The sequence below is a fragment of the Schistocerca nitens genome, chromosome 3 (genome assembly GCF_023898315.1).
Source record: "Schistocerca nitens isolate TAMUIC-IGC-003100 chromosome 3, iqSchNite1.1, whole genome shotgun sequence".
In the NCBI taxonomy this organism is placed as follows: domain Eukaryota; kingdom Metazoa; phylum Arthropoda; class Insecta; order Orthoptera; family Acrididae; genus Schistocerca; species Schistocerca nitens.
Window position 1 is genome coordinate 860,683,746 of NC_064616.1, and position 25,031 is coordinate 860,708,776.

Here is a 25,031-nt window from a genome sequence, read left to right on the forward strand (position 1 = left end):
ATCTTTCACCTCTTTGCAAATGGAACTCTCAATATGTCACTGGTTCCAACAGTATGTTTTCCAAATAAGCACATTTAACAGCATATGGTGTCAGGAATGCTAGAATACTGCATAAAAGAATTTTCAGCTTTGTTTCACCTTTGATTTAAACATGTTGAAAAACTCATATAAATGCATAGTATAAATAACTTAAAATATGTGTCTTTAAATGGAACATGTTACACTCCTAGCAAAATGAAAATATTCATTTTCAACTGATCATTCCACAACAATAAAATCATGGAATATTGTTGAAAACAACATATTTATGCTATATGCGATTGCAGTCTTTCTTGGAGTATTCCACTGATGAAGTCTTCTCACCAGAAGATGATGGGTATGAAACTCATTGAAATGTTGTGACAAGATGACGCCACCACTCAGCTGATAACCGAGAAGAATTTATCAATATATTTATGCTGTCTTTCAGCTGTCCCTTTTTCTTGTTTGCATTCCTAATTTTAGAATATTGACAATTGGAGATTCTAGCATTAGAGATATGACAAATGCTAGGAGGAATGCTGCCACTACATTTCCAAGATACAAGACAACCTGCAACATTAAATACTGCATTAGGAGAATTGCAAAAATAAGCAGAAATAATCATAATTAGGCTTCTAGTGATGTAATAAACTGGACAACTGACACATATCTTAGCTGTCAACATTTATTTACTATTTGTGTGTGTGTGTGTGTGTGTGTGTGTGTGTGTGTGTTTTATCACACTGAAATAGGATGAAATACAGGTACTCTACAAGTTTTCCTGATAACTGAGAAATAGCATTATAAGTCTAAATGTATAACTCTAATTTTATGGCAATAGTACAAATGTTGGAAAACAATGAGGCCTTTATGAAATGTAGCCTACTCAAGTTCATTATGAAGACAGTTAGTGATGTTAATTTGTGTTGTAGCTGTTCATAAAGTTATTTTGATGAATATAGATTTACCACTGTGATCCTTTCTATTTATGACAGTAAACATTTATTTTTGAGTAATATACACTCCTGGAAATGGAAAAAAGAACACATTGACACCGGTGTGTCAGACCCACCATACTTGCTCCGGACACTGCGAGAGGGCTGTACAAGCAATGATCACACGCACGGCACAGCGGACACACCAGGAACCGCGGTGTTGGCCGTCGAATGGCGCTAGCTGCGCAGCATTTGTGCACCGCCGCCGTCAGTGTCAGCCAGTTTGCCGTGGCATACGGAGCTCCATCGCAGTCTTTAACACTGGTAGCATGCCGCGACAGCGTGGACGTGAACCGTATGTGCAGTTGACGGACTTTGAGCGAGGGCGTATAGTGGGCATGCGGGAGGCCGGGTGGACGTACCGCCGAATTGCTCAATACGTGGGGCGTGAGGTCTCCACAGTACATCGATGTGGTTGGCGGAAGGTGCACGTGCCCGTCGACCTGGGACCGGACCGCAGCGACGCACGGATGCACGCCAAGACCGTAGGATCCTACGCAGTGCCGTAGGGGACCGCACCGCCACTTCCCAGCAAATTAGGGACATTGTTGCTCCTGGGGTATCGGCGAGGACCATTCGCAACCGTCTCCATCAAGCTGGGCTACGGTCCCGCACACCGTTAGGCCGTCTTCCGCTCATGCCCCAACATCGTGCAGCCCGCCTCCAGTGGTGTCGCGACAGGCGTGAATGGAGGGACGAATGGAGACGTGTCGTCTTCAGCGATGAGAGTCGCTTCTGCCTTGGTGCCAATGATGGTCGTATGCGTGTTTGGCGCCGTGCAGGTGAGCGCCACAATCAGGACTGCATACGACCGAGGCACACAGGGCCAACACCCGGCATCATGATTTGGGGAGCGATCTCCTGCACTGGCCGTACACCACTGGTGATCATCGAGGGGACACTGAATAGTGCACGGTACATCCAAACCGTCATCGAACCCATCGTTCTACCATTCCTAGACCGGCAAGGGAACTTGCTGTTCCAACAGGACAATGCACGTCCTCATGTATCCCGTGCCACCCAACGTGCTCTAGAAGGTGTACGTCAACTACCCTGGCCAGCAAGATCTCCGGATCTGTCCCCCATTGAGCATGTTTGGGACTGGATGAAGCGTCGTCTCATGCGGTCTGCACGTCCAGCACGAACGCTGGTCCAACTGAGGCGCCAGGTGGAAATGGCATGGCAAGCCGTTCCACAGGACTACATCCAGCATCTCTGTGATCGTCTCCATGGGAGAATGGCAGCCTGCATTGCTGCGAAAGGTGGATATACACTGTACTAGTGCCGACATTGTGCATGCTCTGTTGCCTGTGTCTATGTGCCTGTGGTTCTGTCAGTGTGATCATGTGATGTACCTGACCCCAGGAATGTGTCAATAAAGTTTCCCCTTCCTGGGACAATGAATTCACGGTGTTCTTATTTCAATTTCCAGGAGTGTATTTTCTGTGATATTTATTTTTTCTGTAATGTTTATTTAACTGCTAAATTTATTTTTGTGTAATAGAACCTAAGCTGTAGATACTTTAATATGTAACACATTGGAACTCTTTATGTAATACCACAACAAATTTGTAAAACTAATACACTCCTGGAAATTGAAATAAGAACACCGTGAATTCATTGTCCCAGGAAGGGGAAACTTTATTGACACATTCCTGGGGTCAGATACATCACATGATCACACTGACAGAACCACAGGCACATAGACACAGGCAACAGAGCATGCACAATGTCGGCACTAGTACAGTGTATATCCACCTTTCGCAGCAATGCAGGCTGCTATTCTCCCATGGAGACGATCGTAGAGATGCTGGATGTAGTCCTGTGGAACGGCTTGCCATGCCATTTCCACCTGGCACCTCAGTTGGACCAGCGTTCGTGCTGGACGTGCAGACCGCGTGAGACGACGCTTCATCCAGTCCCAAACATGCTCAATGGGGGACAGATCCTGAGATCTTGCTGGCCAGGGTAGTTGACTTACACCTTCTAGAGCACGTTGGGTGGCACGGGATACATGCGGACGTGCATTGTCCTGTTGGAACAGCAAGTTCCCTTGCCGGTCTAGGAATGGTAGAACGATGGGTTTGATGACGGTTTGGATGTACCGTGCACTATTCAGTGTCCCCTCGACGATCACCAGTGGTGTACAGCCAGTGTAGGAGATCGCTCCCCACACCATGATGCCGGGTGTTGGCCCTGTGTGCCTCGGTCGTATGCAGTCCTGATTGTGGCGCTCACCTGCACGGCGCCAAACACGCATACGACCATCATTGGCACCAAGGCAGAAGCGACTCTCATCGCTGAAGACGACACGTCTCCATTCGTCCCTCCATTCACGCCTGTCGCGACACCACTGGAGGCGGGCTGCACGATGTTGGGGCATGAGCGGAAGACAGCCTAACGGTGTGCGGGACCGTAGCCCAGCTTCATGGGGATGGTTGCGAATGGTCCTCGCCGATACCCCAGGAGCAACAGTGTCCCTAATTTGCTGGGAGGTGGCGGTGCGGTCCCCTACGGCACTTCGTAGGATCCTACGGTCTTGGCGTGCATCCGTGCGTCGCTGCGGTCCGGTCCCAGGTCGACGGGCACGTGCACCTTCCGCCGACCACTGGCGACAACATCGATGTACTGTGGAGACCTCACGCCCCACGTGTTGAGCAATTCGGCGGTACGTCCACCCGGCCTCCCGCATGCCCACTATACGCCCTCGCTCAAAGTCCGTCAACTGCACATACGGTTCACGTCCACGCTGTCGCGGCATGCTACCAGTGTTAAAGACTGCGATGGAGCTCCGTATGCCACGGCAAACTGGCTGACACTGACGGCGGCGGTGCACAAATGCTGCGCAGCTAGCGCCATTCGACGGCCAACACCGCGGTTCCTGGTGTGTCCGCTGTGCCGTGCGTGTGATCATTGCTTGTACAGCCCTCTCGCAGTGTCCGGAGCAAGTATGGTGGGTCCGACACACCGGTGTCAATGTGTTCTTTTTTCCATTTCCAGGAGTGTATGTTCCATAACCTGTGATGTATATTCACAATGTGGATCATCAGAACATGAAAAAAAAAAAAATAAAATAAAATAAAATAAAATAAAAAGGGTATCTCTTTTAGATTAATTGTACTGTAATATTTGTACTCCTTTAAATGATTCTTTTATCAGAAAACAAAGTATTTTAGACATATGAGAGAAATGATTAAGGCAAGTGATTATCAATTAGAATGACTTTCTGTGTAAAAAAAAGGAATAACTGGAAATATTATTGAATTCATGTAATGTATGGAGCAACTGGAACAATATTACATAATATAAATGAGAACAATGTATCAGAGATGAATCAAATTGACAGAAAGTCCACTTTAATTTGTGCAGATATGCTTCTCAAGTTAAACTCATCAGATTTATATTTACCTGTAGTTTTGTATCCCCATCAACATCTCATCTTAGAGAATACGTTATAACTGTTTTTTACAGAGATATAATAGTAGTCAAATCACAGGTGTAACATGCTGTTTCAAATAATACTTCAGGAGTGCTAGTTCTGCAAGGTTTCGCAGGAGAGCTTCTGTAAAGTTTGGAAGGTAGGAGACGAGATACTGGCAGAAGTAAAGCTGTGAGTACGGGGCGTGAGTCGTGCTTCGGTAGCTCAGATGGTAGAGCACTTGCCCGCGAAAGGCAAAGGTCCCAAGTTCGAGTCTCGGTCGGGCACACAGTTTTAATCTGCCAGGAAGTTTCAATACTTCAGTACTTTTTTTTTTGTGATTATTTTGTTAAATATTTGAAATTTCATGTTTGCAATGTATAGATGACTTCAGCTCAAAAAGATACTGCACATCACATGTTTCATACAATACCAAATGACAGTGGAAAATATGGATTTACTTTTTTTAAAAGAAAGAAACAAACAAAAGTATGTAATATTTTATATGTCCATGCATTAAAGTGGTAAAATTAATCTGGTTTGATATTCAGTTTATTGAGCCATATTAACAGTGACAGTAAAACATGAAGAATAACATGTACACTAGCAGCAGCTGAGTTGCACTTGCTACAAGCAGTAGCAGACAAACAGCATAGTGAGACTTGAGATGGGGTAAATGAGGATATGGTAACTGAAATACCTGGCCAGTCTACAAATATATATTTAAAGTGACACAGCACTGGACAGTGTTAGTACTATGAATGGAAGGCTTGATGTCAGTCTGTCTCTAATACAGTTGATGACAACAATAGACACCAAAACATTGGTTAACATGTATTTGCCATGTCTTCTTTGCCCGACTTGTCATTTCTTATGTACCAGCCCACATCACATTGTCTGCTGCTGTCATGCAGCAGTATTATAACCCCCCCCCCCCCCCCCCACACACACACACACACACACACAATATATATATCATTTTTAAAACCTTTGTTAGTAATGAGAAGCAAACTACAATTTTCTGTTCACTAAGGGAAATGCACAAAACAAATGCAAAGTATTTTTTTGGGCTCATTCCATCTACAAATTGCAAATATCGATTCAAAAACTAGAGAAAATGAGAGAAATGTGCCTGACAAACCTTAAGAGGCACACCTGAGTCCCAGATAAAAATATTAGTTTCTATTATAATCTAATTTCTTATAGCAACTTTCTTGTGTTATAGTAATATGTTCATATAATTCACATTAGCCATAAGATAACTCTAGCAATATTTTGCAAGACTGACAGGCATTTTGATTTATCTACTGAGATGGTTAGTCTGTATAGCATACAACAGAAAGAAGGTCTGTAGCAACAGTTACTGCTGTTTCATCAAAGATTATTATCCTTTGATAGCAAGTTAATGGAGGATCGGGATTTATTACTATTCAACAAAGCTTTTGAGTAGTAAATCACTATTGACAGTTTGGATGATGATGATGATGATGATGATGATGATGATGATGATGATGATGCCCAACAGAGTAGTTGTTGGGGCTCTGACTAAACCATTTTGAGACAAATATGATTAACGTATCTAAAACACAAATACTGGTAGGAAAATTTTTGTTAAAATTAGCCTTCTTTCTCTCAGGCACATTAACATATTTATAGTGGATCACATAAAAATTGATATGTTAACATGGTTTTTGGTTTAAAATACAAACTTGGGACAGGAGCTAAAACATTATGTCATGAAATTTGACTAGCTGATTACATAAAGAAACTACTAAAATCTCCTACCTAACTGTTAAAGAAAAGAGATAATCTCATTGGCTGATAAAGCAGGACACAAATCAGCCCCTGGAGTAAATTTTATCCTATTGTCACAATACAAAACAGATTCTATTTAATGAAGTATTCAGAAACCTGCATGTTTCAAGTATTGTACACTGGAGTATACTATTGTTGCAGAGGAGGATGCTGCCTTAAAGGGAATTGCTCAGTTCAGTGTAATTGTTGTGTCACTACTGTTTATGCATCCCTATTTGTTCATGGTGTAAAGGATATTCACATGTCCAGTGGCTGTTTGCATAAAAAGAGGCAGTGTAGCAATCTATTATCACATCCTTTAATATGAATGAGAATGACAGAAAAGGGGGATGAAAATTCTCAGTATACAGGGTGAGTCACTAACTATTGCCACCAAGAATAACTGCGAAAGTATGACAGTAGCTGAAAAGTCTGTGGGACAAAAGTTGCATGGGACAAAGGGGGCCATAATATGACATTGGTTTTTTGTTGCTAGGTGGGGTCCCCATCTAGCAACAAAAAACCAGTGTCATATTATTGCCCCCGTTGCTCCACGCAACATTTGTCCCACAAACCTTTCAGCTACTATCATACTTTCGGAGTTATTCTAGGTGGCAATAGTTAGTGACTTACCCTGTATATTTTGCAGTCACACAGTCCACAGGTACCACAAATTTGGTATGAAATGACATTGCAACAGTTTTAATGAAATTGAACAAAGAGTGCGAAGACTTTATATATTACTGAAAAGAATATTAGTTAAGGCAAAGAGCATGCCTGGAAAAAATTTTTAAATTTAAAACTCACTGTCATTGAATTTATCATGTATAAAGGAGAGCAGGAATGAAAATTAGAACATCTGGAATGCATTGTAGAGCTTGAATTTTAATGGTCTTGACTGTTCACTGCTCACAGAAAGACATTGCAAGGTAAGAAGAACTTGTTCTTAATTTGATGGGGATGCATTTGAAAAGAAAATTGTCTTTCAGAAGGAACAAACTCTGACAAAAAACACAGTCCAGTTCCCTAAACTCACTGGCATCAAAGAAAACGTGAGGTTTTAAGAATTAAGTATGGCACTGAAAAATTACAAGGATAGTTTTCTAAACATTTTGATGACATTTAAAGTCTTACATCAGTTTCTGAGTCATTTCTGAGACCATTTGCATTTTCAGTCAACAACATATATTGACAGTTTGTACCAGGTAAAAATTACATTACATCTTCAGCATGTCAAAAATAATTAAATAATACTGAAACTTAGTTCTGTTTGTGATCTATTTTGTTGAGAGATATAAAATATGAAACTTAGTCACATGCAGGGTGACTGAATTGCCTTTCAAATTCAGTGCATTCACAGTTTCCCTTTCTTCCCCTCCTCAAGCTCAGACAGTGTCATGGCAGTAGGTACAGTGTGCAGCCAAGCTGAGCACTATGGCATGCAAGCCCGAGCATGGTTCACGAGCATAATTCTTGGCCACCCCAGCTCTACTGCAAAGTAAAACCATGGTGGGAAAAGGCACACTGTGCTACACTACATCTGATAATGCATTCTTAACTGCTTCATCTGCAGGCTCACTTCTTACCTGCTGAGGTACTCAGTGGAATAACATTTCTTTGTGCTACCTTATGGGCCAAGAGGTTCTATATCATCTTAACTTGCTTCTCTGAATGATGCACATGAGAAACTGCAAATTCTTTTGGCATGAGAATCTTGAGGATACATGGACAACTTCAGAAAATACCACAAAACACATTAGTGTAGAATGTGACTCAGTTGCAATGACCAGTTAAAAAATAGCACACTGTCTGGCCTAACTGCAAATTAAAACTGAAGAAATAGCACAGATGTAGGAAATTAAACATATGGAACCTTGATAAGCAGCGAGAACCAGAGGCTGTCCATAGTTTGAAAGGAACATTGGAGAGAAAATAAATTTATGGTAAAACTCAAGTGAAAGAAGGGGTTAGCTTCTAGGACACATTCTGAGGTATCAAGGGGTCATCAGTTGGGTAATGCAGGGGAGGGAGGAGGATAAAAATTGCAGAGAGTGATAGAGATTTGACTACTGTGGCAAATAGATGCAGAATGCAGTAGTTATACAGAGGCTTGATAAGGATAAATTAGCACAAAAAGCTTCATCAAACCAGTCTTCAGACTAATGTCCACAACAACAGCTTCTGAATAACAACTGGTTTTTTATACAGATTTCAATAATATTGTCTCATGCAGTACAGTTTATAATTGCTTGGCATGTATCATTTAATTTTTTGGGACTACAAAAGTATTGACTGGGTGTAGTACTCCCCTAACTTCTCAGCTTGACAGTGGCATTGTACTTAGGCAGGTACAGTACCTGTGGAATCTATCTTATAGATAGATTTCGAATAATGCACTGTTTAAATTCACTTGACTTATTCTGACAGAATAAATATCCATGATCTTGATATATAAGTGGATATCTGCAGGCATTTGCCAGTACTGTCAATAGCATACACCTTTTTTTATAAGTTACTGATTTTTAGCATACATGAAATAATATTTCCATCATGGTAATACTGCGCGGATGACACTATGGTAGGGTAACATGGAAAATTTACATACTTCACGTACCTGCAGAAGGTTTACATTTACATCTATATTTATACTCTGAAAGTCACTGTGCAGTTCATGGTGTATAATACTTCATACAAATATTTGCAATTTTTCTGTCTTATTCCATTTGTATATAGAGTGAAGGAAAAATGGCTGTCTATATGCCTTGGTGCACAACCTACTTCGTGTTATCTTTTTCTCATGATCATCATATGAAATGTACAATGGAGGTAGAATAATTGTTACACAGTCTCCCTGGATCACTGGTTTTCTAAATTTTGTCAATTAGATCACCTTCCTTGAAAATATTTTAATTTTTTGGTTCCCTGAGCATTTTTATTAGACTTTTGTATTGATTTAACCTACCTGTTATGATCTTTACAGCATATCTATGGATTTGTGTGATGGCTGCTGTGCTACCTACTTCATAAGGACTCCAAATGCTGGTGCAGTACTTCAAAAATGGTTGTATCAGTGCTTTATGCCATTTCCTTTACACACACATTGCACTTCCCAAGAACCCACTCCATTAATGTATGTTTACCATTCATCTCTGATACTACTGGTTTTAAATGTTTGTCACATTTATTTCTTTGTAGTATTACCCTGTAATATTTAAACAACGCAACAAGCTCCAAAAGTTTACCACTAATTTTGCAGTCTGATGCTACTGGGTTATTTCCATTTGCCATCAACATTATGATGTGTTTACCTACATTTCAAGATCTGACATTCATTACACCAAATTGTCCATGTAGTTCTGAATTTTCTTGCCTTATCCAGTGACAACTCTTTTCTGTAGACAATAGCATTATCCACAAATAATCTAATACTGCTAATCGTATCTGATAAATCATTTATGTGCACTGGTACTGCTAATGTAAGTAATCCTGTTACATTTCCTTGAAGCACATCAGAAGTTACTTTCATTCTCTTGAACATTCAGCATCGAGTCTAGCATACTGGGTTTATTTAGTCGAAAATTCTTTGACTCAGTCTTATTTGTGGTAATACTTTTGAAGATCATATCTTGGCATGAGATTACTTCCTGTTACCTTAGAAATAACAATTTTACTATGACAACTAGTATTAAGATGGCTTGAGTGTCTGAAGTAGTGGTGTGAGTAAATTATACTGATTATAAACTAACAATGTTAATACTGGCATTTCTTGTACTGCTGCAGCTACTGACGCTAATAGTGATAATAGTAGTCATAATAATAATAATAATAATAATAATAATAATAATAATAATAACAATAATAATAATGATGATGACAATAATCAATATAAGAAGAATTTTTAAGTGGACAGAGCAGATTTTTTTCTGTTATAGAGAGTTCTGGGGAAAGTAAATTTAAGGAGACTGCATCGGCCAGGAATACTGGGAAACGAGCAAGATCAGGTTGGAAAGAAGGAAGTACAAGGATTATGAGAGTGTAAAAAGACAATGGTAATCACTATTATTGTTTTAATAGATATGACATTGTCTGTCTTCTGAAGCTGGAGTTGTTATTTAGTTTTCTAATGTAATATGGGAGGTTATCCCAGAGTCAGGTTAATGTAATGTGGGAGGTGAATAGTGTTTTATTCGTCTCATAACATATACAATTTCTAATCATATGATTAGTGTACAGGAGACACATCAAAAAAATGGATAACACTACTTAGGCCTAATTGGTACAAAGAATTTTAACATTAATATAAACTTTTATTTTTCTTTCATCCCTTTTGTGAAGGACAGCTACATTTACACACAAGACTATATGTAAATTTATCCTGCTCAAATATTCAGTTCATCCTTCATGAACTCCTCAGCAGTGTAGTAGCAGCGTTTGACAAGTATATCATATAGCTTTGTTTTCAGTGTTTCTAGGTTCATACTCAGAACATTCTGTCCTTTTAGCTTGCTATGAATTTTCATTGCCATATACTGAGGAGACTGCGCATATAGGTTTAAGCAATGAGTGGGAAGCATAAAATTGTCTTTTTTTCTCATGTTATACGTGTGATTGAAACAGGTTTTCTCGAATAACTCTAAATTGCTATGTAGAAAGATGATAATATCATAGATGTATAAGGAGGGAACTGTTAATAGCTGTTGTTTTTCAAATAGTGGGTGGCATGATGTCCTTGGATGGACAGTACACATGTTCCTTATTATTCTTTTCTGTAACTTTAGTATGTGCAATATATTGCTTGAATTTCCCCAAAAAATAATACCATACCTTACAACTGATTGAAAGTAGCTGTGGTATGCAATTTTCCTTGTATTCATGTCTGTTGCACCAGCTAATATTTGCATAGCAAATGCAAAGCTACATAATTTGTTTAACAGGTAGTCAACATGTTTATTCCAATTTAAATTTTTATCTAGGTTTAACCCTAAAAACTTCACAGAATCTACTTCTTCTATATCCTGATTTTTATGAAATATTTTAATTTCTTGGGGCTTTGACTGTTTTGTTCTGAACTGGAGCATGTGGGTTTTGGGGATGTTCAATCTTAATCCATTCAGTTGGAACCATGTTTCTAGTTTGTTCATTGTACTCTGACTCAGAAACCATGTTGTGTCTGAACTTAGGAGAGTTTTTGTCATTCTAGATGGTGGACTTAAGAAAAACCTACTCATTCAGTTTTGCACTCTAAATTTTATTAAGTAGCTGAAGTACTGTAAACAATATAACCTTTTTATTGTGTAATGTGAACATATACTACAACATGATGAGTGGATTATTTTCTTATTACTGAGCTCTATGTTTTCAAAAACCCACTTTAGTTTATAAAGCTGTGGTGAATGGAGGCTCTGAATTTTGACACTGAAGAAGAACTCTGTTGTAATATTACATAAACTACTGCTGTAAAGGGGTGTTCACAATATATGCTTTTGAAGAGTTTGTTTCAGAATATACTTAGTGGTATACACAGCATGTTTCTCTTCGTTGGCAGCTGCCACCTCAATAAATCTATTTCATAGCTACAGTGGAGGAGTTGTTTTTCAGGCAAAATACCTGGAGGAGCCTGCAGATATGGAGACAGCCAGCGTCACTGCTTTTTCCAATAATTGTCGTATGACAATACCATCCATCTGAGCTGCCCCTGTAGACTGGGTTGCAGAGGTTCACATTGTTGTAACTAATGATGAATGAAGATAGAACTGTGCACATTCCCACAAAACTTTATTGCATTGCCTCATGTCATTGTGTGGACTTCAAAGACCCCTTAAAATATTGAGAAAAGCATTGATTTAAAAATGTAGTCTGGGATGTAGCTAATTCTGTATCCTGATAAAGGTAAAACACAAAGTTCAGGTATGTTAAAAACATGATGAGAATTATAACTGTTCACATACATAACTTTTTAAAAGGAAATCCAAAGCCAGTGATATATCTAACCCTCTTTAGTTCATAAATCATGAGCTAAGATGGCACCTACAAAGAGCAAGTAATGGATACAGCTGTACAGAATATTCTGTACAGAACATTACTTTAAAAGCTGATGTGAACGTAGTGACACTTGAAATGACGGTGTAACAGGTTTGACAGTTATATCAAGAATTTAAATGGGAGGAAGGATTATATGGAGATAGAAGACATTACTGGAAACACATTCTTTGAAGCTGTCTGATGATTTCATGATTCCAAATAGCATCACAGAGCTTCATAAAATTGAAAAGCACAGTCTATGTAGAAAATCCTATTTTATAGCCATCTCTAGCAAGTTCAGGTTGTTGAGGGAAGAATGATATCTTCTAAACCTGTACTGGATGCAACTAAAGTTTCTTGTGTTTGAGGTGATGTTTCTGGATGCAATTTGGAGACACGCATTTTACAGTTGTAACAGTTACTGTTGATCTTGCACATTTACTGGAATTTACACTGGTGTGTTACCATTCCACTTTGGAACCAGTTTAACAACTGATAAACATTTGCCACAATCTCTTCTTTCTTTCTTAGTTTATTTGCCATGTGTTTATTCTTGGAGCCCAGAAGGCTTCGATACTGGTAACCTGATTAATTCATCAACCACTAAACTGCTTCCTGCTAACCTGAATCTGAGTGGGCAAGGGAACAGTGCACAAGGACAATGATTAAGAATGAATTTGTTTTAGCACTGAAGTGCCTGTTATCATCAATATTCAGGAAACATAATTCCTCCAGCAGCCTATGACTGTCAACAGCTTGACAGCTGAGATAAGTGAAAGTCGGATAATATAGCACTCCGTTAATGTCATAGTTAATGTTAATGTTAAAATTCCCTAAAAGGAGAAATGGTCTCTATGAAGAGGTTCTTTGATTGTTAAAAAAGGAAACAAGTAAAAAAGGAATAGAATGTGCAATGTTACAGATGCGTGAAGTCCCATATGCTAATTACAAAGATAATAACTTCATTGTTGGTCCTACTACAATGAGACATCCTGGCAGAATATGCTGCAGCCTCATAACCTCGTAACACAATGGCTTCATACATCACAAAATGTCTCTTGTGTATAGAAACACAGAGCTGTGCTGAAAGTTTGTTACTCCATACTGGTATGGACTTTGAATCCTTTCACGGAGCTCTTTAGCTTAGACAGTTTTGTCATTGAGTTGTTTCTTTGTCTTTTACCTTTTCCTTACATCAAGTAGGGGAGCCTACAGTGGATGGAGGACTTTTGATTTGCGACTGTCAGATCTCAAAATCCTGTTACTCTCTTGGAAGATCAATCAGATGCATCAGGCAGGGCTAATGTGGTATTGTGTTATGGATTTTACCCAGATTCTACAAATTTTTAACTGGTTGTTTTTATCACAAACATTTTATAATTTGAAACTTTTTTCCGAATTGTATATAGTCAAAAGAAATATGGGTATGCTCAGTGTCTGTTGCTTATCTGTAACTAACTTTTACCTTTGCAGATACATAAGTAGCAATTTGTGTTTGCTCCAGATTCTGCTGTTCACAAGATGTACATTCAGAAAATTGTTAGATGATGGTGGTAGATAAATAGTTAGGTAGGCTGATAAATATTTTAGCTTTGGAACAGTGGATTCATTTGATGACTTCCATAAATTGTACTTTTTCCTCATCAACGGGTGATTGGCAGTTACATTATGCACAGTTTTATCACATTTACAACAGGTTGCTTAGCTCTTGCCATATACAGCAATGTGTTCATACCATCAACATATCGGACACTCCATAGTTTTGAATAACAATACAAATTAGGATAAATTGCTACTTACCACATTTAAAAGTAGACTATTGCATATTATTCAGCTATCCTTCATCACAAGGAGAAGCAAAGCACACACACACACTGAGAAAATCTCACAACTCTCTCACATTGCCGCAGTAACTAGAAACAACAGCTGTGTGTGTGTGTGTGTGTGTGTGTGTGTGTGTGTGTGTGTGTGTGTGTGTGTGTGTGTGTGTGTGAGTGAGTGAGAGAGAGAGAGAGAGAGAGAGAGAGAGAGAGAGAGAGAGTTGTGTGTGTATCGATGCGTGTGTGAGTGTTTCATCACCTTATCAGAGATTGGTGAATAATATCCAAAAATCTGCTTTTAAATGTGTTTGTCAGTAGCTCAATTCCTCCTCCACACAATGAGTAGCAATCTATCGTAATTCATATTGTTGTTATTCCATTCCAGATTTTCTATTGTTTGACTTCCTAAAATTGGGAACATAAGGTCACACCCTAAAAACAACAAAACATGCTTTGATATGGTATTGTATGGTATATTATGATATGGTATGGTGCTGGAACTGAATGTAAGTGTGTAAGCGGAGCTTAAGTTTGATTCTTTTTGCTAAAATAACACATTTGTTAAAATTCATGGTATTCTGAAAAGTGGTCACTAAAACATCCATAATACTCTGATGGGACTAACAGTGCTGGATTTCCACCATCTCAGGAACTATATGTTCATAAAACCTATATCTTGCAAGTGGTTGAGTTCTCTGTGATATGAAAAGCTTTACCTCCTAACTCACCCCCTTACCTTAAAGGGAAATAAGCTTTTAACATCCATCAATAATGATTTATGTACAAAACCTACTTTTAAGTAGGTGGATTAGTATTTGAACCTAGCTGCTTGCAAAAATAGGATTTTAGCATTACACTATCCTTAGTACAAAAATAAAATTGTGATAATCTGCTAACAAATGCAGACAACAATGAAAACGACAGAAGAGATACATATCCTTAGGAAACTGTGTTTGATTGCATAATATCACACACTTTGATTTTGTCTTAAATAATCAGTTATCAGCCTAAAACTATGTGATTCCTATTACAATTTATTACATAGCCAGCAGTATTAAAATCTGAATGAACTGCAAAGTAAAAAAAGTGTGTCCATAAGTTTAAGCAGTTTTCTTTTTAAGCTGTATGCAACCAAAGATTTCTGTTACTTAAGTTTTTAACTACTTAGTGCAGCTCATTGGCTAAGTGGGTGTCAGATAACATATCTAACACATTCTGATGTTGGGTCCTCAGTCAATCCTAGAAATTTTTCCTGCCACTTATCATGGCTTGCATCAATGGTAAAGATTTGTTGATATAAAATTACCAAGCCATACTGCAGCTCAGAGTCCATGTTAAACAGTAAGTACTGCTTTAACAGGCTGGGTAAGACATTTCTGAGGTCAAAAGAAGACAAAGACATTCCACCTCCAATAGGACCGTGCTTAGTAAAGCTCTGTGAAGTCATAAATATTCTTTGTTGAGAACACCTTCCCTTATGACCTATTCGAAATTAACTGAATTAAATTAAATTAAACAAATACTAACAATGGCAATGATAGTGCATGTTCCTATATTGTAATGTCAGTATATTTTGTAAAGTAGGGTTTGTTTTCTCTATAGGAGCAAAACAAGGTAGGTAAATTCTTGAATTTGATAAATAATTTTACATGCTGTTGGATACGAAATTCTTTTTTGTATTTGTACTGACTACACTGTGTAAGTTACCAAATAAGATAAGCAAATGAAATATAATTTAATGAACTGTGGAAAAGACACACTTATTTGCCACTTGTTTCATTAATTATTTACTTCTGTGACATAGATTTCCAGTTACTAGCCTAGGTTGCTAGTGGCAAATAAGTGTGTTTTTCTACACTGAAGAGCCAAAGAATCCCAGATATACTCAATAATGTTCATGTCTGGGGAGTTTGGTGGCCAGTGGAAACATTTAAACTCAGAAGAGTATTCCTGGAGCCATTCTGTAGCAATTCTGGATGTGTGGGTTGTCACATTGTCCTACTGGAATTGCCCAAGTCTGTCAGACTGCACAACAGACATGAATGGATGCAGGTGATCAGACAGAATGCTTGTACATGTCACTTATCAGAGTTGTATCTAAGACATATCAGGGGTCCCATATTACTCCAATTGCACACATCCCATAGCATAACAGAGCCTCCACCAACTTGAATAGTCCCCTGATGACATGCAGGGTCCATGGATTCATGAGGTTGTCTCCATACACATACACATCCATCTGCTCAATACAATTTGAAATGAGACTCGTCTAACCAGATAACATGTTTCCAGTCACCAATAGTCCAATGTCAGTGTCAACAGGCCCAGGTGAGGCATAAAGCAAGGGTACTCAAGTAGGCCTTTGGCTCCAAAAGCCCATATTGATGATGTTTTGTTGAATGATTCACACACTGACACCTGTTGATGGCCTAGCATTGAAATCTGCAGCAATCTGCAGAAAGGCTGCACTTCTGTCACATTGAACAATTCTCTTCAGTCGACGTTGGTCCCTTTCTTGCAGGATCTTTTTCCAGCCACAGTAATGTTGGAAATTTGATTTTTTATCAGATTCCTGATATTCATGATACACTCGTGAAAGGGTTGCACTGGAAAATCCCCACTTCATTGTTACCTTGGAGATGCTGAGTCCCATCACTCATGCACCGACTTTATCACCGCATTCAAACTCACTTAAATCTTGGTAACCTGCCATTGTAGCAGCAGTAACTGATCTAACAACTGCAACAGACACTTGTTGTCTTATATAGGGGTTGATGACCACAGTACCATATTCTGCTTGTTTACACATCTCTGCATTTGAACACACATACGTATACCAGTTTCTTTGGTGCTTCAGCATATATAGCAATGTTTCACCATGCAGCTACAGTGAAATCAAGATAAATTATTAATAAAACATACTCAGTTCCGTTTTACACAGTGTCCCTCTTCTACTTACCACAAGGCCATTATGAATATGCAAAGGACCATCCATCTGGAAGCTTGTCAGGAACATTATCAGTGGATGCACCAGGTATGCGCAATACGTCAATCTGCTCAGTGGATACAGCGCACGAAATGACAGGAGTGAATTCACAGCACCTGTGGTTTAAACATTTGATGTATGATTACTGCAACTACAACAAAGATAATGTTTGTACAATGTATTATATTTTTAGGAAGAAAAATCATACACTGAAACATAACTGTAATACAAATGTATGTCAAAATTTTTTTTAGTATTGATATTGTGATCAACTTTATAGATACCATCTGATTTGTTGGCTATTTTAAAGGAAGAATAATGTTTAAAATAAGAATTTAAAAGGGCATATAACTTTGAGGGGAAAAAAGTTTCCAGTCCTAAACAATTACACAACCTAGTGTGGTGATGCTTTAGCTGGTGGTAGCTGGTTAAAATTTCAATACTGAAAAAGATCTCCACCATCAGCATTGGACCAGGAAGAGTAAAAGATATGGTTTCTTGTCAACAAGCACTGAACAAGTCTCCTGGTTTAAATCCCAGTACCTAAAGCAGTGAGGATAAATGATGCAGTTGATGATGATTCATCCATTAGATGGATGCTGATGCCTTCAGCTACATCTACATCTACATACATACTCCACAGGCCACCATATGGTGTAAGGCAGGAGGTACCATGTAACTACTAGTCATTTCCTTTTTATGTTTCACTCAAAAATGTAGCAATGGAAAAAACAACTATCTTTATGGCTCTAAATGAGCTCTAATTTCTCTTACATAATTTCTCCTATATTCGCAGTCCTTATTCAAAATGTACATTGGTGGCAGCAGATTTGATCTGCAGTCAGCTGTGAATGAATGTTTTATAAACTTTATCAGCAGTGTTTCACAAAAAGAATGTGGTCTTTCCTTGAGGGATTCCCATTTGAGTTCATGATGCATCTCCTTAATATTCACATATTGGTCAAATCTACCATTAACAAATCTAGCAGTACACCTCTGAATTGCTACAATGTCTTCGTTTAACCCATCCTGGTGGGATCCCAAACACTTGAGCAGTGCTCAAGAATGGTTAACACAAGTGTTTTATATGTGGTCTCTTTGTAGATGAGGTGCTCTTTTCTAAAACTCTCCCAATAAACTAAAGTTGACCATTTGCCATCCCTATTACCAACCTTATGTGCTCAATCCATTTCATACGACTTTGCAACATTATGTTTAGATATTTAATCTATGTGACGGTGTCAAGCAGCATTACAGGATTGTTTTTCCTATGTATTGTATATGGTGGGCTCCAATCTCACCAGGCAGCCGCCACTCTTGCAGGCGTGTGCTGCGTGTAAATGCAGACCTGGTGTTAGTAGCAATACCCCAGGAGACCACATGTACACAGCAGACATCAACACAACTAGACAGGCCATTTTCAAGCAAGCCTCACACAGCATCCATGGTATTGGGGGGTGCCAGCCTCACCATTATGTGGCACAGGCACAACTTTTCTACATGAAATAACTTGTCCTGTCTGAACCATCTACAAGCCCAGAGCCTTGTTGGACCTTATTGCTAATTGTCCACTACCACCCAATCAGCCCACCACTGACTATGGCTTTCATGGATATCATAATTGTGAGTACCTTCCAGGCAACATAAAGTATTGACTTTTCAGTTTGTAATCAAGTCGTGTGGACACTCATCCCAGAAACTTTGTACTGAGTTCCATTTCTTAGTAATACACAAACAATTGTTACTGCTACCTGTGCATTTCATTTGTCACATGTTGGACACCTTGGCCACAGACACTAAATTACTCATCTGCATTAACTAACATTTTTCTACATTTAGAACAAGCTACTCTTCATCACACCAAATAGAAATTCTGTCTAAGTTGACCTGTATCCTTTTACAGTCATCTAGTGATGATACTTTCCCACATACTACAGCATCATCAACAAATAGTCACAGATTGCTGCTCACCCCATTCATCAGATCATTTATGAATGTAGAGAATAAGAGTAGTCTTACCACATTTCCCTGGGGCACTGCTGATGGTATGCTTGGCTCTGATGAACACTTGCTATTGAAGGCAATATAAAGGGTTCTATTATGTAAAAAGTCTTTGAAACATTCACATATCTTGGAATGTATTCCATGTGCTCAGATGTTCATTAAAAGTCTGCCTAGAGACACCACATCAAACACTTTCCAGAAATCTAGGAATATGGAATCTGCATGCTACCCCTCATCCATGGTTTGCAGGATATTGTGCAAGAAAAGTTGAAGCTGAGTTTTTCAAGGATGATGATCTCAGTAGACAGAAAATTTTCTGTCTCAAGGAAATTTATTGTATTTGAAATATGTTTATGTTCACAAATTTTGCAACATACTGATGTTAATGACATGAGCCTGTAATTTCGTGGATTTGCTCTTTTACTCTTCTTATTTGCAGAAGCCACCTGCACTTTTAAAGTCACTTCGGACTTTGCACTGGGTGAGAGATTCACTAAAAATGCAAGCTAAGTAAGGGGTCAATGCCATAGAGTACTCTCTGTAAAACCAAACTGGTATTCTGTCCAGATCTGGAGACTTACTTGTTTTCAACTGTTTCAGTTGCTTCTCAGTGCCAGGGATAGTTATTTCTGTTTCCTCAGTATCAGAGTCTGTGTGATGGTATATCTGTACAATCCTCCTGGATGAATAATTTTTTTAAATGTGAAATTTAAAACTTCATTTTTCATTTTGCTGTTTCATATAGCCACACCAGACTAGTTGATGAGTGACTGGATAGCAAACTTTGACCTGCTCTGTGATTTTACATAGGAACAAAATTTTGTCAGATCCTCAGCAAGATCTTTTGCTAAGGTATGATGGCAGAAGTTGTTGTATACTTTGTGGATTGATCTTTTTACAGAGGCATGAATTCCTTCTAACTTTTGCCTATCAACATTTCCACATTCATTTTTGAACTGAGAGTGCAACAACTTCTGCTTCCTGGGCATTTTCTGAATTTTGTTATTGAACTACAATGTCTCTTTCCTGTCCTTAATCAACTTTATCAGTGAACCTGTGTGATTAACAATCAGTTTAAACTTGACCATAATTCTTCTGTGTCCTTTGTAGTGGACCTCAATGGTTTCCACTCAGTGTCTAAGTAGGATGTTAACAGCTGCTTACTACTCTTCCCAGCATAAGTACTCTCCAAGGCTTTTTGATGAATTCATTAAATTTAGTAAGCATCATCACTGTGATGACATTACGATCACTAATTCCTATTTCTGTACTGAAACTGTCAATAAGGTCAGGTCTCTTTGTAGCTACAAGGTTTAAAATATTTCTATTTTGTGTGGGTCGTCAAACTAACTGCTGAAGACAGTTTTTGGAAACTGTGGTCAGGCCTACTTCACAAGACTGTCCATTAATAGCACGTGCAATGAATCCATAGATGTGCAAGTCTACACTCGGCAGGTTAAAGTCACCTCTAACTAATATTGCATGATTTGGGTATTTCTGCACTACTGAATGTAGGCTTCATTTGAATGACAACTCTTACAGCAGAATCAGGTGGTCATTAAAAGCATCTGATGATTAACTTGAGTTCACCTAGGCTGGTTACTTATATCAAAATAACTTCACAGACTCAATTCCAGTCTCAATAAAGACAATATTTTTGTCAGCTGTAGTGAACCTGTGTTCCCAATATCTATTCCATGCCTTGTTAAATATTTCAGATCTTTCTATTTCAAGTTTCATCTAGCTCTTGGTTCTGAGAATAATTTGAGAGCAGTAACTTTCATGGAGGGCAGTAATTCAGTAACTTTGCTATGAATGATTCAGCAATTTACTGTTAATATTTTGATAGCTGATGTGCCTTTACTTTCTATACAATCTGATTTTGCTCTCTACATATCACTTGGTAAGCATTCATAAGAGGATCTCAAACTATTGCCTAGCCTAAAAAACTCCCATGTGCATGACAGTACCCAAGTACCTGCTTCCTGTGTGTAGTGCACATCTGACCTATCAAAGGGAATTCTACAGTTCTTCACTTCATAATGCAGGTCCAGGAATCTGCAGCCAAGACCATAACAGAATCAATGGAACTTCCTGGCAGATTAAAACTGTGTGGCCGACCGAGACTCGAACTCGGGACCTTTGCCTTTCGCGGGCAAGTGCTCTACCAACTGAGCTACCGAAGCACGACTCACGCCCGGTACTCACAGCTTTACTTCTGCCAGTACCTCGTCTCCTACCTTCCAAACTTCGGTAGCTCAGTTGGTAGAGCACTTGCCCGCGAAAGGCAAAGGTCCCGAGTTCGAGTCTCGGTCGGCCACACAGTTTTAATCTGCCAGGAAGTTTCATATCAGCGCACACTCCGCTGCAGAGTGAAAATCTCATTCTGGAGAATCAATGGAGCTTCTGGTTGAAACTCTTCACCCAACTCCAAGAAAAAGGTCCAGAAAGGTCCCTGATCAAATCTTGGTATGATACTACAGATTGTGAGCACCTGTATGTATTGAGCAAGGCCTTAGAACCTAAGTGATTGGTATTATTGGTGCTGACATGAGCCACAACCACAACTTGCATGTGATCACAAAATGGTTCAAATGGCTCTGAGCACGATGGGACTTAACTTCTGAGGTCATCAGTCCCCTAGAACTTAGAACTACTTAAACCTAACTAACCTAAGGACATCACACACATCCATGCCCGAGGCAGGATACAAACCTGCGACCGTAGCAGTCGCGCGGTTCCAGACTGTAGTGCCTAGAACCGTTCGGCCAGCACATGATCACATCCTGCGTACTTCGTAACTGCAGGCAGGGCCTCTCTCACGTCTCAAATGAGCCTTCCTCCACCCAGCAGACATACTGAGGGTAAATTGGATTTCTTTTCTGCTCTGGATGCTATTTTCCTAGGAGTTCCATAACATGCCTAACATTGGACCTCCTGATAACTAGTAAATCCCTCCCCTGTGTGCCCGTTCAGACCATGCTGAAGTAGTGACCAACTGTCCACTCTCTGGGTCAATTATGGAGGCCAGATGGTCAGTCTCCACATTGACTCTTCACCTCAAGTGACGTGAACGTATTAAAACCCACTACTCACCCTATGGAGGAGGCAAATCTCTCCTATCAGGTACACTTAAGGTTCCTCATTAGCAGAGCCCATGGGCAAAAAAATGATACCTGAGGTGTCTCATGCAACATGCCAGATTCTGCATCAACACTACACCCCAAGGTAGCAGCCTGCAGATGGCTGATCATGGCCAATACAATTTTCACCTGTTCATGAACTTTAATAACTCCTCCAGCATTTGCACACAGCATGCATACACCTTATCCATCTTACTACTGGTAACTTGAGAATTAAATTGCAAAAGCATACAAAAAAGTGAGCTATGTAACTTGCTACTATCCTGATGTGTCACAAGTGGCAGCTGGAGCCTGGCTTTCCTTCTCTTTTTCTCTCTTCTCATCAACATTGATCGGCAGTAACAAGAGACTAAACTTAACTCACACTTGATCTAGAGATCTTCAATAGAGACAAAACATTCACACTTGGCATAGAATGAGCCAATATGTGTCTTGCAAGAAGAACCTTTCTGATTAGGTGATTAACAATTCCTCAGGGTCTTCCAGCTTTTCCTTGATTTTTGACAACTAACAACACTCATAATTACATAAATATACTCCTCTAAGTCTGCTCATCATAAGGTAATTTTTTCTTCATTTTTAATTTTGAAACAATGAAAATTTGTGATTTGCTGGTGTCCCTTCCACAGATCTTAAGTGAAATGGTCCCCATAGATGTGGAAAGGTCAAAAAGTCTTAAACATACTTTCATTTAAGAAGTCCATCATCATATGGAAAATCAGTTTACAATGCTTATTTAAAGTAATCAAGTTACTGCACTGAAGATATGCAGAAGTCACATTTCATGTAACACTCACATTATTTGATATTATTAATAATATATAAATGTCAACAGGTTCTACCAATGCTTTCCTTTGCACACCAGTGGCTATTTAGAAACCAAGCACCATTCATTTTTCAATTTAACAGATACTTTTTATTATGTTGTTACTGCAAAATATCAATCACAACTACAATACCAGCTCTCTACATAGAGACTGAGTAAACAGTGACCAGTGTTGTAGCTTCCCTTAACACAGCAGCAGAGAGGTGCACCAACAGTGGTGCACCAAGCATCAATGTCACAATCAGTTCCAGTTCATCTAGATTGTGTTTGGAGAGTGGGTGTTACATTTATGAATTTTCATGTCAGTGGCTGTAATCATTTTTGAGGTCTCCGTGACATAATCTTTCAGTAAAATAATGCAAGACTGCATGCTCCAAGTCCTGTCATGTCCTACCATAATACAGAATATGCTCTATTGTTGCCGTGGCCAATATGTTCTTCAGACCTGTCTCCTTCTCAAAACACCTGATGTTAAGTTGTCAAGAGACTAGCACACCATTACTACCAACCATTGTGATTGATGAGCCTTAGCACAGATCTAAAGCAGCATGGAATGATGTACAGTACCTATGTCTTTCATCCAAAATCACACAAATCTATGTCCAGCCAAGTTAGTTTTGTTGTCTCTGCCATAATTAGTAGCTTTTTGTACCAAATTGTTCTCCCTATGAACCCCTAATCATGTAAAAATTTAATTTTAATGACCTGCAGTGTACAAGTAATGAGCAGAAACTTGAAATGAAACAAAACGAAATAGCTTCACTTGCTCTTATGTCTCACCTAACAAGAAAACTATTTCTTTTTCTTTTGTTTTCTTATCTGCCCTATATAGGGTATTTACACAAAAGACCAGATTCTTTTGCAAACAGTATCCTTCAAATCCTTATTGTTCAGAGGACAGTTTGTATTAATTAATGGCCAAGAGATAAATATTCTGTACAGGAATATTTTATTTAAGAAACTATTCAAAAATCTGACTTCACTAATAAGTGGTTCTCTCTCTCTCTCTCTGTCTCTTTTTCCCAGGATTGATTACTTCTGTTTCAAATTCCATTCTTCTTCTATAAAAGAAATACACTCCTGGAAATGGAAAAAAGAACACATTGACACCAGTGTGTCAGACCCACCATACTTGCTCCGGACACTGCGAGAAGGCTGTACAAGCAATGATCACACGCACGGCACAGCGGACACACCAGGAACCGCGGTGTTGGCCGTCGAATGGCGCTAGCTGCGCAGCATTTGTGCACCGCCGCCGTCAGTGTCAGCCAGTTTGCCGTGGCATACGGAGCTCCATCGCAGTCTTTAACACTGGTAGCATGCCGCGACAGCGTGGACGTGAACTGTATGTGCAGTTGACGCACTTTGAGCGAGGGCATATAGTGGGCATGCGGGAGGCCGGGTGGACGTACCGCCGAATTGCTCAACACGTGGGGCGTGAGGTCTCCACAGTACATCGATGTTGTCGCCAGTGGTCGGCGGAAGGTGCACGTGCCCGTCGACCTGGGACCGGACCGCAGCGATGCACGGATGCACGCCAAGACCGTAGGATCCTACGCAGTGCCGTAGGGGACCGCACCGCCACTTCCCAGCAAATTAGGGACACTGTTGCTCCTGGGGTATCGGCGAGGACCATTCGCAACCGTCTCCATGAAGCTGGGCTATGGTCCCGCACACCGTTAGGCTGTCTTCGGCTCACGCCCCAACATCGTGCAGCCTGTCTCCAGTGGTGTCGCGACAGGCGTGAATGGAGGGACGAATGGAGACGTGTCGTCTTCAGCGATGAGAGTCGCTTCTGCCTTGGTGCCAATGATGGTCGTATGCGTGTTTGGCGCCGTGCAGGTGAGCGCCACAATCAGGACTGCATACGACCGAGGCACACAGGGCCAACACCCGGCATCATGGTGTGGGGAGCGATCTCCTTCCCACACTGGCCGTACACCACTGGTGATCGTCGAGGGGACACTGAATAGTGCACGGTACATCCAAACCGTCATCGAACC

The 25,031-nt window shown here is 39.7% G+C and overlaps 1 protein-coding gene across 1 annotated transcript in view; it reads right to left on the reverse strand.

The window, feature by feature from the left end:
- Positions 1-313: 313 nt before the first annotated feature.
- Positions 314-25,031, reverse strand: part of LOC126249453 (nose resistant to fluoxetine protein 6-like) — an 82,471-nt gene continuing 57,753 nt past the window's right edge. Inside the window, exons 12-13 of the mRNA XM_049951106.1 lie at positions 17,029-17,171; positions 314-591 (exon numbers count right to left, since the gene is read on the reverse strand). Coding sequence (XP_049807063.1) covers positions 466-591; positions 17,029-17,171 — 269 coding nt within the window. The 3' untranslated portion in view covers positions 314-465. The remainder of the gene's footprint in view (positions 592-17,028; positions 17,172-25,031) is intronic.